This window comes from Anser brachyrhynchus (genome assembly GCF_964034855.1).
Source record: "Anser brachyrhynchus genome assembly, chromosome: 15".
Classification (NCBI taxonomy): domain Eukaryota; kingdom Metazoa; phylum Chordata; class Aves; order Anseriformes; family Anatidae; genus Anser; species Anser brachyrhynchus.
Window position 1 is genome coordinate 17,383,952 of NC_137733.1, and position 11,204 is coordinate 17,395,155.

The 11,204-nt window shown below is 68.4% G+C and overlaps 3 protein-coding genes across 4 annotated transcripts in view; 1 reads left to right on the forward strand and 2 right to left on the reverse strand.

Moving 5' to 3' along the window:
• Positions 1 to 134, forward strand: part of TNRC6A (trinucleotide repeat containing adaptor 6A) — an 80,695-nt gene extending 80,561 nt beyond the window's left edge. For both annotated transcript variants that reach the window (XM_080556201.1, XM_080556202.1), the window contains one exon: positions 1 to 134. This exon is cut by the window's left edge and continues 2,643 nt beyond it. The gene's annotated coding sequence lies outside the window, so the exon portion shown is untranslated.
• LOC308178127 (uncharacterized protein) overlaps positions 1 to 7,135 on the reverse strand; it is an 8,092-nt gene extending 957 nt beyond the window's left edge. Inside the window, exons 1-11 of the mRNA XM_080556207.1 lie at positions 7,001 to 7,135; positions 5,244 to 5,363; positions 3,323 to 5,095; positions 3,047 to 3,159; positions 2,908 to 2,966; positions 2,637 to 2,794; positions 2,348 to 2,510; positions 2,066 to 2,257; positions 1,230 to 1,454; positions 460 to 613; positions 1 to 238 (exon numbers count right to left, since the gene is read on the reverse strand). The exon at positions 1 to 238 is cut by the window's left edge and continues 957 nt beyond it. Of these exons, the coding sequence (XP_080412333.1) occupies positions 164 to 238; positions 460 to 613; positions 1,230 to 1,454; positions 2,066 to 2,257; positions 2,348 to 2,510; positions 2,637 to 2,794; positions 2,908 to 2,966; positions 3,047 to 3,159; positions 3,323 to 5,095; positions 5,244 to 5,363; positions 7,001 to 7,034 (3,066 nt within the window). The 5' untranslated portion in view covers positions 7,035 to 7,135 and the 3' untranslated portion in view covers positions 1 to 163. The remainder of the gene's footprint in view (positions 239 to 459; positions 614 to 1,229; positions 1,455 to 2,065; positions 2,258 to 2,347; positions 2,511 to 2,636; positions 2,795 to 2,907; positions 2,967 to 3,046; positions 3,160 to 3,322; positions 5,096 to 5,243; positions 5,364 to 7,000) is intronic.
• Positions 7,136 to 8,293: 1,158 nt separating this feature from the next.
• Positions 8,294 to 10,914, reverse strand: NDUFAB1 (NADH:ubiquinone oxidoreductase subunit AB1). Its single transcript, XM_080556307.1, has 4 exons — positions 10,614 to 10,914; positions 10,451 to 10,538; positions 9,257 to 9,368; positions 8,294 to 8,454 (listed from the first exon to the last, which is right to left on the reverse strand). Exons 1-3 carry the CDS (start codon positions 10,875 to 10,877, stop codon positions 9,277 to 9,279), a joined length of 444 nt encoding a protein of 147 aa, XP_080412433.1. The 5' UTR covers positions 10,878 to 10,914; the 3' UTR covers positions 8,294 to 8,454; positions 9,257 to 9,276.
• Between the last annotated feature and the right edge of the window lie 290 nt (positions 10,915 to 11,204).

Sequence of the window (11,204 nt, forward strand, 5' to 3'; positions counted from 1 at the left end):
AGATAATCTTTCAGGACTCTGCATCGAGTGGAACTGACATCACACCTGCGTTGATTGTATTGTCAAAGTGTTTGCAATTCTTTCACTGAGCTTGTTACGTGGAAATAAAATGTGGTTGGTTTTTAAAGCTGAAACTCGTTGCCTGTGTTTTAGTCTGTAGCCTTCAGGCTGTCCAGCTCCTCTCGAGATTCACCAGCTCCATCCCCTCGCAGTAAGAGTGAGGCCGCCTGGCTTTGTGCTGCGGAGAGAGTAACGGAACGTTGTCTTGTACCGGGAGCAGCTCTGCCCTCCGGAGAGCTGGGGAGGAGCTGATAGCTCCCAGCGCTGCCCCGATGCTGCCTCCCGTGCTGTCACCCCTGCTGGGACAGAGGCAGGGTGCACCCCGGCTGCCCCCCCTCCAGCAGGGAGCAGCCTGGGCCCTGCCAGCCAGAGCTCAAAGCGGCTTCCCACTGTGCTCACCGGTCGCTGCCTGGAGAGGTGATGGAGGATGGGGAAGGGGGTCCAGGGGATGGGTTCCATGGGCCAACTTGACACGGAGATGTCGCTGGCTTTTCCTGAGTCAACCATGGGGTCATTCATGCTGCTGGAACTTGTGTCCCAGTCGTAATGGAAACTGTGAAGAAAATCCCTTAGAAATTAAACAGGGGCAGGAGGGGGTAAAAAGCTGTTGCTGACGAAGCAGCCCAGCCCCCGTGGGATGGGACCCTGCCCTCGGTTATTTTGCTCTGTGTGCGATGTGCTGGCGGTGCACGAACAGGGGCTGTTCTGAGAGCCAGGGGGCTCGCTGACCCGAGGTGGGGGTAGAGGGATGGCCCCAGGCTTCGGGGCGTGCTCTGGGCTCCCTGGCCCAGCTCATTCTGCTCAAATGCCCACGGCAAACACTGCTGGCCTTGGGGGGGCGGGCAGGCTACTGGGTGCAGCTGACTTAGGAAGCATGAAGCTTCCTGCTCCCTTTTTCCATTTCTGGCCTGGAAGCCGATTATGTATTATTATAAGCTCATACACATTAGCCTGCAGCCACACGATTTTTGCTGCAGCTGTGAGCCCTGCAGCAGTTCCACCACACCCTGTCACACAAAGCGCCTTGTACTTGGCAGAAAGAAAACCACCACCCACCCACAGTGATTTCCCCCGGGAAGCAGAAGGGTGCTGCGGGGCTGAACCTCCGCAGCTCTGCCGGGAAAACCGCAGGAGGGGAGCGCGCGGCTGCGCACGGTGCGAGGCGCTACCTGGGCCTGTGCGCGGGGCGGGCGGGCGGCGCGGGGCGCTGCTTGTGGCTGCTGGCACCGGCCGGGGCCTCGCGGCAGCCGCAGCAGCCGTTGTCCAAGACCTGCAGGTGCAGCAGCTCCTCCGAGTTGGTGAAGGCAGGGTTGTCCAGGGAGCTGGCCGACGCCAGCCAGGAGCGCGACCAGTACTGGGCCGAGACGTCGTCCAGCCGGCAGAAGCGCCGGTAGCTGCGGGGCGAGGCCGGGCTGTTACGGCAGCGCCCGGCCCCGCGGTGCCCCCGCACCACCCCGGTGACCGCACGGCCGGCACAGAGCGCGCGTTCCCACCCAAACGTCACGAGCAGCAGGCAGGGCAGCTCCCCGGGCCCCAGCCCTGCTCCCTCGCACCAAACACCATCTGGCCGCAGCGGAGGTGGCCTCGGGAACAATCCCCGCGGTGTGTGGCCAAACACCCGTGGGAAGGGCAGCAGGGCCAGCACAGCCGCCGTCCCACCTCGGCACTCCCGAACGAGCTGCTTTGGCGATGCTGGGGGCAGGCGTGCTGCCCCCCACCCACCGCTCCCCACCTCTTTGGGGGCCCATCACCACACCACGTGCTTTGCTCGGCCTTTGCAGCGAGTGCTGCGAGCCGCTCCCTGCGGCAGAAACCCGCAGTGTCAGCGCAGCCACATCCATCCCCCTGCTCCCAAAGCCAGCCCAACCACCCCCTGACCCTGGGGGGGCTGCGCTGCCCCCAGGCACGAGGCTGGAGCTGCTGCCCAGCGCCCCCCCAGCAGCCCCGGGGGGCATCGGCCCCGCAGCAGGAGAGCCAAAGCCCCCTGGCCCCACGCGGCCCCCACCTGCTCCGGGTCTGGTCAGCCCTGGCCTCCAGCAGCAGCGCCTTGAACCGGCGGATGACGATCCCGGCGACGACGGCGCCCAGCAGGACGATGCTGAACAGGACCCCGACGGCCATGCCCAGCAGGCTCTGCTGTGTCACCCGGTAGTCGCAGCGCAGCCCCATGAACCAGAAATCACTGCCGACGGGACACCTGCAGCAAGGGGGGGGTGCCATCAGCCACAGGGCACCCCCCAGCCCGGGGGTGGGTGCACGGCCCGGTCCCCCCCCCCCCAGCACTCACTGGCAGAGGGGCCCCCGGTCCCGGGGGTGGGTGCAGATGCCGTGGTTCTTGCAGTAGTCGCGGTGGCAGAGGGACGTGCAGGTGGCGTTCCCGTCTGCCCCAGCCACGCAGGCGAAGCCGGCCCGGCAGGCGAAGAGCTCAGCACAGGGGTCCAGCGGCCGCTCTGCAGAGACAGCGGCCCGGCTGTGCCCCCTCTGTCCCAGAGAGCTGAGGGCTGGGGCCAAGCCAGCCCTGAGCCCGGAGGGACACGTGAGGGCTCGGTGCAGCACCCCGCACCCCCCGCACTCACCCAGGGCCACGTTGCGCAGGACGGGGGCAGCGCCCACCGCCAGCCCCGGCCGGGCGCCGCCAGAGCCCAGCGCGGCGTCGAGGAGCGCTCCCAGCCCCGGCGCCCGCACCCGCTCCGCTGCAAACAACGCGTCGTACTCCAGCACCACGCTGCCCTCCCTGCAGGGACATGCAGCGCATCTGGGGGGGGCCCGGACCCCCAGGGCTGCGGGTCCTGGTCCAGAGCTGCAGCCCGGCAGCACCGGGCACCGCGGGGCCACGCGAGCCCCTACCTGATCCCCGTCACCTCCAGCCGCAGGAAGCCGGGCACCGACATGAACAGGGGCGCAACCTGCGCGGGGAGGAAGCCGGGTGCGATGCAGGCTGGTGCCCCCACCACAGCCCCCCCGAAAGCCCCGGCCCCAGGCTCACCGTCCGGTTGAAGCTGTGCAGCAGACCACGGCGCTCACGGGACGCGGGGTCCTGCAGGGCAGGGACGAACCCCATGTCCAGCACCAGCTCGCAGGGGACGCGGAGGAGGGATGCTGTGGGAGGCAAGAGGGGGCTCAGCACAACAGGGACCCGCGCTGCCATCGCTGCCCGCCCCGGGGGCCGCCGCCACCACCCCCACACAGACGGCTCCGTGGGGCTCTCCTCCTCCTGCTGTGCCCAGGAGGGGTCCCGGAGCCCCACGTGCCCCGGACCCACCTCGCAGGAGGGGCGGCTGATCCTCCACGATGAACACCCGGGGGGCCCTGCCTGCCGGGGCTGGCTCTGCTGTCGGTCGGGGGGCGTCAGCATCCTGCCGCTCTCCGGGGCTGCTCGATGGCTGGACCAGGTCTGTGTCCCCAGGAGATGGAGGGGACCCGGAGCCCCCATGGTGGCCCAGGGTCCTGGAGGAATCTGTGGGCTGCTGGGGGGACCCTGGTACTATGCTGGGCCCCCACATCAGCCCTTCCGCATCCCCCTGCCACACAGAGGCACTGGGCTCTGGCGTGACCGTCCCCACGTCCCCAAGCAGTGCTGGGCTGGCGGTGGCAGTGGCACTGGTAGTGGTGGTTGCCCCCAGGGAAGAGGCAGGCTGGGATGGAGCTGGCTGCAGGTGTGGGACAGGGGCCGTGGGGGAGGCCAGACTGCCCGGCTGCCAGCTCTGTTGGGCAGTAGCTGCCCAGAGCTCACCATCAACCACCTTCTCTGGGGTCATCCCCAGAATCAGGGGACTCTCAGCACGATGCCCCCCAGAGCCAGTGTGGGGCAGTCCAGGCCCTGGGGACCCTGCTGGGGGGGTCCCTGTAGTGGGGCCGAGCCCCGGGGACGGCTGCGGGGTGGGCGAGGTGGGTGCTGCTGAGCTGGTGGCTGGGGGGGGCTGTGGGGACGTGGGGCTGCCTCGGGGCACCCCGCTGGGAACCACCGCGGTGCTGCCCGGGGCCACCGAGAGCCACGTCTGGTCCAGGGGGATGCGGCGGGGCTCAGGGGGACGCTCTGTGTCGGGTGGCCCCGACACCCCCACGGTCAGGTCCAGGGCTCCCTCCTGGCTGGGGGACGTCTCCCCTGGGGTGCTGGCCATGGCAGTGGGGACAGGCAAACCTGTCCCTGTCCCTGCAGCTGGCTGGGCTGTGCTGGCCGTGGGGTCCCCGAGCTGCCACATCAGCCCCCCGTGGCCACCAGCCCCCAGGGACGGCGGAGAGGGGTGAGAGGCAGCGCGGGGACCCTGCCAGGCAGCATCCGTCCCGTGCCACGGGTGGGACTCAGAGCCCCAGCCTCCTGCTGCCTCTCCCCGTGTCCCCAGGGAGCTCAGCAACCTCTGCAGCCCCCCCACAGAGGGCGATGTCCCAGTCGTCCCTGGCCCAGGGCTGCCCGTGGCCAGTGCGCTGCTCTGGTGCGTCCCTGGGCTGCTGTCACCCAGCGGGGCGGTGGCACCCAGGTGCTCCCTGGCCCCCGGCTGTGGGTGCAAGGAGCTGCGTGATCCCCCCTGGCTCTGTGTGGGCGCTGTCCCCATGGGGCTCTGTCCCGGCAGGGCACTGGGGGTCCCCCACTGCTCCCCAGTGGAGCTGGGCACCGTCACGGAGGACGGTGAACGCAAGAGGATCCCCTGCAGGGTTGTGGCACCTTCCGCTATCTCATTTCCTACAGGCTCAGTCCGGAGGGAAGAGCTGGTTGTTGGAGCTGCGTCCAGTTCCGTGGGGGCTGCAGAGGGGCCCCCACCAAGGCCCCTCCCCAGGCTGGCAGGAGACAGCCCCTGGCTGCCTGTGGCTGCCTCAGCAGTGCTGGTGGTGAGAGGGGGCCCTGCCTCGGTGCCTGCTCCATGCCCCCCTGCGGGCCCTGTCCCCTCACTGCCTGTCCGGGCCCCCCACTCCGTGCTGGGGGGCTCAGCAGTCCCAGGGGGGGTACCAGGGAAGGGGAGCAGCTCAGCCTCCGTCTGCAGCCACGTCGTGGCTTTCGGTGTCGGCAACTGCCCCGCGCCAGCTCCTTGCTGCGGATCTGTGGGCAGAGGCAGGGGTGGGGGGATGCTGAGCGGGGCTGACCCGCGGGCAAGCACCCCACGCTCCCGGCACGGCACCGGCACGTGGAGCCACGCCGCAGACAAGGGGCTGGGAGCAGGACGGTCCCGGCACGGCCGCAGCGGTACCTGTCCGGCAGCGCTCGCCTGTCCCGTTCCCTCGGTGGGTGCAGGGGGTGGCAGTGCCCGGCGTGGAGCCGGTCCCGCTGCCAAGAGCGGGGCAGAGCCACACACAGCACTCCACGATCACTGCAGACAGAGGGGAGAGGAGGAAGAGAAGGGAGAGAAGGGAGAGAGCACCCACGTCAGGCACCGGCACGGGGCACCATGTGCCGCACGCTCCGCTCCTCTCAACTGCGGGAAGCAGCAAAGAGACCCCGTGGGGCAGGGACGGGGGCTTCACAGCCCCCAGCTCCCCCCAGCTCCCCCAAGCTCTCCAGCACGCGGAGCTGCGACGGGTGCCATGCACAGCGCCTGGTCCAGCCGGGGGAGCATGGGCCGCGGCACCACATGGAGCACGGCCCTGCCACCCCCCGGCCTCGCGCCTCCGAAGGCGCTGCCAGCACCGGGCTGAGCCCTCCCAGCCCTCCCTCCACGCACCAGCCCTGAGCTGGGCACCGGGCACGGCCCCGCTCTGCCGGGCTCCCCCTGCAAACCCCGCCGGGGTCAGCCTCCGGCTGCTGCCTGCCCCCATGGCAGCCGCCGGCCCGGGCCCCTCGGCCACGCGCGGGCAGGAACCGCTGCCAGCAAACATCGCCCGCACCGTGCCCAGCTGAGCAGCGGGCCCCGGCGGGGCCGAGCCCTTGCCGGGCAGGGCAGGAGGCAGGGCAGGGCCGCAGCCCCGCGCCGCTCGCACCCTTCGATTTGCACGAAGCTCCCGCAGGGCGGCCGCGGGCGCGTAACCCTTTGCGGCACGGGAGCCATTTCCTGCCCAAGGAAAAGCCGGGGAATTATTCAAAGCCCGGCTGGAAGCCACCTGCCTTTGTCTCGGCAAACGAACCGCAGACCCTGCCCCGAGCCGCCGCGCTGCCGGCCGCTCGCTGGGGCCGCGCATCTCGCACGGGCACGGCCGTGCCGCTGTGCCCGGGAGCCCCGGGAGCCCCGGGCCGCCCCCGCGGCCGCCGGGCGGGGCAGCGGAGGGGAGGCCACGGCCCGAAGGGGCAGGCGGGGGGGCGGAATCGCCCGGCGCAGGGGGGCACCGGGATGCTCCGGAGCCGCCGCTGCATCCCTCGCCCCCTCCCCGCCCCGGCCCCGAAGTCTCCGCCGGCGAGAAACGGCCGCGAGCAGCGGGGGGGGGGGGGCGCGGCCGCGGGGGCCCGGGACGAGGTCGCTGTCCCGGCGGGGGGGCCGCGAGCGTCCCCAGGGAAAACGGGGGCCGAAGGCAGGGCCCCGGGCGGCCCCCGCGGGCGGCTCGCGGGGCTCCGGGCGGCCTCGCCAGCGGGCCGTGGGCTGCCCCCCGCCCAGGCGGGGCCGGGGCCGCCCGGAGCCCCCTCGGGCACAGCCGACGGCGCCGCCGCCGCCCCGTGCCCCCGGCCCGTGCCCCCGGCCCGTGCCCCCGCACGCGGCCCGCCCGGGGCTGCCGCCGGGCTCGGGGCTGCCCACGCCGCCCGCCGGGCTCCGGCCCCGCCGGCCCCGCTCCGAGCCCGCCCCGGCCGCAGCCCCGCGCGGTGCCGCAGCCGCCGCCCCCGCCCCGAGCCCGGGCCGCGCATCCCCGGGGCCGGGGGTGGCGGGGACGGCGCCGGGCTCCATCCCCGGGCTCCATCCCCGGGCTCCATCCCCGGGCGCTCCGCCGCCCCCCGGCCCCGGGCTCCGTCCGCCCGCCCCGACCCTGCCCTCCCGGCGCGGCCCGGCGGGGCGGGAGGGGGCGGCGGGGCCCCGCTGCTCACCTGCGGCGGCCAGGAGCCGCGGCAGCCGCCGCATGGTGCCGGCGGCGCGGGCGGCTCTGGCCCAGGCGGCGGCAGGAAGCCCCCGCCCGCCCCCGCTGCGGCGGGGCGGAGGCGCCGGGGAGCCGCAGCCCCCGGCCCGGCCCGGCCGGTCCCGCCCGCCGCCCGCCCCCGGGGGCTGCTGCCCGGCCCCGGCGGCGCGCACCGGGAGCGGCGGGGCTGGGCGAGGCCCCCCCGGTGCAGGCGGATTTCAGCCCCGGAGGGGACGTCGAGGGGCGCCCCGGTGCGCGCCGCGGGGCGGTGGGTGCGAACCGGGCGGGTTTCCCCCCGTCGGGTGGCGCAGCGGGTCCGGGAGGTGTTTGGGAGCACGCTGAGGACGCAGCTACCCCAGGTGCTTCTGACAGCAGCGGCCCCCACGCCCCAAAAGCGAAGCTTGGGCCCCGCACAGCTGCGGGCAGAGGTCACCCAGGCGGCCCGGGGCTCAGCCGGTGCCGTTTCAGAAGCGAAACGCTGCTCGAGCGAGGAGGCTGAAACCAGAGCGCCAGCCCCACCGCGGCACCATGCGCAGCACCAACAGACACGGGCTTATTTTCCGTCACCCCCTCACCCTGATTGCCAGGGGAGGATATGTTATCTACTGACACTTTCTTGGCCCCCGGCCTAGCAGCGCCTCTTTGACATATGAAAGTGTTTCTTGGCTCAAAGGAAAAACTGTGTAGTGTCCAGAAATAACTTTTGTTTCTGTCTCAGGAGAGACTTAAAGCAAGCCTCTCATGCTGAGATGAGCTAGGCTTACAGAAACACCGACGTGATTTTGCTTTTCAGCATCAGCGAAGTCATTCCCCCTTTACTTTCCATCAAGAAAACTGAAACATTTAAAACAGAACTCGCTTGTTTTTACCAGCGCTTACAAAATAAATAGTAAAGGTAGAAAAAGGGCAGTTCATTGGAAAGAGCAGACACCAGTAGCAGCGAGATGACAGGAGAAGCCATCACCTCAGCAGCAGAGGGTACAGAGCCTTGTCGACAGCAGCGAGGGCTGTACAGGGGATGCTGGAGAGTCACACGCAGACGAATGGCAAACGCCCCTTCAGTCTGACACCCTCAGAGCCCAACAGACGCACGAGCAACGTGCAGCGTGCTGGGCAGGCAGTGCTTTTACCTCGCAGGGCAACAAGCCCTGGCTGAGCAAAGGCCACACTGCCAGCAAAAGCCTGGCTTACAGAAGTGTCTGACACTGAAGACTAAGCACTGCGAGCCACCAACTGTGAAAGAGAAAAGCCATCAACACAGCAGTGGTCTTATATATTTATTCCTTCTTGTTCTTAAAGGACAACATATTCAGACAGCTTTAAATACAACGTCCAACAACTTTCTGATGAAAGCAGCAACAGTACAGCATGTGCGCTTATGTTCATACCCACTGACATCAGCCCCGTCCTAGTGGTAGACATCTCCTGTTAAAAAATAAAATCAGACATTTAATACTTCATCAGGTGGAAAGTGCTGTCTTTAGGCACCAAATAAGCTGGTCAGGCAGAGACAAGACAAGCCCTGGAGAATACCAAAGGAAGCGATATAATGAGACGGGGGCCTGAGAATCCCAGGATTCTCACCTTTATTCCACCCTTTCTTGGCTCAGGGACCGCAGCAAACGGGCACAGCTCCCTCACTGACCCTTTACACCTCAGTCCCATGGGGGGAGGTGAGAAGCGCAGAGAAGAGGAACAAACAGGAATATGCCCCTGCGCTACTGCCGCAGCTGGCCTGAGGCCAGCAGCTCATTTCCCCTGCAGCCCCCAAGTGCCTCGCAGGCGGTCGCTGCGACGCCCCCTTCCTGCCCGTTTCCTTTCCTGCCGCAGCCCCAGCAGCTGCTACCGGCGGCTCGGAGCTGTGCCGGCAGACACAGCACGGCCCAGCACGCTCTGCGAGTGGCCGAGGAGCACCGAAACGATGGAGCTTCGTGACCACCGAGTCAACTCACTGCCTAATGAAAGGCCGACGGATAACCGCGGTGCTCGGAGTGCCAGCGGGGCGAGATGAAAGGTCGCCGAGCCCCATACCCTCTGTTTTGGAAGCAGGAGATGCTTCCAAAGCCACGCACGCCTCATCCTCCCAGCTCAGCAGGCAGCTGCTGGCCTCGCGCCTGCCGTCCAGTGTCGGTCGCCTCGCACCACACTCCCCTCTGCAGGCATCGCACGGGCACCCTGCGCGCGCAGCCACTGCCCCATGCACCCGCAGAGGCACACTTGTACTTACTCTGCTTGGAAGAACGGCTCTTATTCATAAACATCCTTCTTATCTGCAATGTAATCTACAATTTCTTGTGGACACATTAGTTTTTCTGCATCTCCATCAGGAATTTCAAATCCTGGAAGAAAGTGCACGTATTTAGCCCAAAACAACGGAAACGGGAGCAAGGCTGGAGGAAGCAATTACTGCTGGCTCAGATGCCTGCAGCTTGGCTGAGCATAAACACGCAGGGGCTGCCGCTCCACTGCAGTTAGCCGACATTTCATTACTACGCTGTTTCAAGCCACGTTACGCCTTATGTGGTGCTGCCTCTGGGTAAGAGACAAGGCAGAAACAGCCGGCAGCAGGCACTGCCAGGCCAGCCAGTGCCCCCTCACACGGAATTAGAGCTACTGATGCCTACCCAGAGCTCCCACAGCAACACCACGTACGCCAGAAGGGGGATGTTCAGGCAAGCAAGAGCCCAAAGCCCCTCAGCTCAGAGCCTGCTGTTGAGCACTCGTGCAACAAACAGCTCCTACAGAGCTGCAGAGAACTGCCTGGGACAGGGAGCGAGGGCTCTCAGCAGTGAACCGATCAGAAATATATTCCAGAATTTTGAGGTTCTTCTCTTTCTAGTCCTCGCGGCCCCACACTAACAATCCACCCAAGGTGTGCTGCAAGTAGATTAAATATATAGCATTAGTAAATGCTCTGAAGGTAAAACATTCTACCTCGGGTTTGGGGTTATTTATAGGAACCATAACCCAGGGACATTTATGGCGCAAAGCAGGCACATATTCCAGAATTTGAGAGCTTTAAATGAAAGCATGAGGAAGGCCAAAGTGAACCAAAATTTGAAATATAGACTAGTTAAAAAAAAACAACCAAACAACAACTGTATTCCAGCAGCATCAAGTACTGAAGATGAAGCTAGGAGGCAGGACGAGGCGCAGCGGTCACACCAAGTGCCTGCTGTCCTCGCTCGTCCGTTACGGCCACCCTGCCTGTCCGGCCGTGCTCTGGGGGTGCCCCGGGGCGCTGCGGGCAGCCAGCAGTAACTGCGCCCGCAGGGCCCGAGCCGAGCGGCGGCCGGGCGGTGCCTCCCGCAGGCCGTGCCTCCCGGAGGCCGGGGCCCGGTGCGGGTCACACGCAGCCCGGCACCGCCTGGCGCGTCGCGGGCAGGCTCGGCGGCGCCTCACGGAGCCGGGCCGGACTCACCGAACTCGTCCTCCATGGCCATGATGATCTCCACTTGGTCCAGGCTGTCCAGCCCCAGGTCCTTCACGAAGTGCGCCTCGGCCGTCAGCTGCGGGGACACAACGCGGTCAGCGCCGCGGCCGCCCCCCCGGTCCCTCCCAGCCCCCCCCGTTCCCCCGCTCGCCTTCTCGGGGTCGATCTTGTCGTACAGCTTCAGCACGTAGAGCACCCGCTCCCGGATGGCCGGCAGCGTCAGCGGCGGCAGGTCGGACAGCCGGCGGCACGGCGGCGGCAGGGCGGCGGGCGGCGGGGGCTGCGCCCGAGGGGGGCGGCCGGGCCCCAGGGTGCCGAGCCGCAGGGCCCCGGTGCGCGGGGCCCCGGCCCGCAGGGCGCCGTGCGCGGCGGGCAGCAGGCGGCGGACGCAGGCGGAGAGGACACGGCCCGCCATGGCGACCTCTTCCCGGCACGCACCGCGCCGCGCCCGGCGGCCACCGCGCCCGGCGGCTGGGGGGGGGGGGGGCGGGCCCGGCGGCACGGCGCCCCCTGCGGGCCGGAGGGGGCGGGAGCGGCACGGCGCCCCCCGGCGGCGGGAGGGGGCGGCGCAGTCCCGGGACCCCCCCAACCACCCCCGGGTGCCCCCCCCCGGTACCCCCCCAGCACCCCCGGCCCCCCCCCAGTCCCCCGGCACCTCCCCCCCGGTACCCCCCAGCACCTCCGGGACCCCTCCCCGGCCCCCCAGGATCCCCCCAGCACCCCCGGGACCCCCCTAGCCCCC

Bases quoted from the DNA above. Each gene is read 5' to 3' on its own strand.
- NDUFAB1 (XM_080556307.1), bottom strand. From the start codon at position 10,877: ATGGCGGGCCGTGTCCTCTCCGCCTGCGTCCGCCGCCTGCTGCCCGCC. The intron at 10,539-10,613 runs GCGAGCGGGGGA...GTGTCCCCGCAG, and splicing joins ACAAGATCGACCCCGAGAAG to CTGACGGCCGAGGCGCACTT. The intron at 9,369-10,450 runs GTGAGTCCGGCC...ACTTTCTTCCAG, and splicing joins GGCCATGGAGGACGAGTTCG to GATTTGAAATTCCTGATGGA.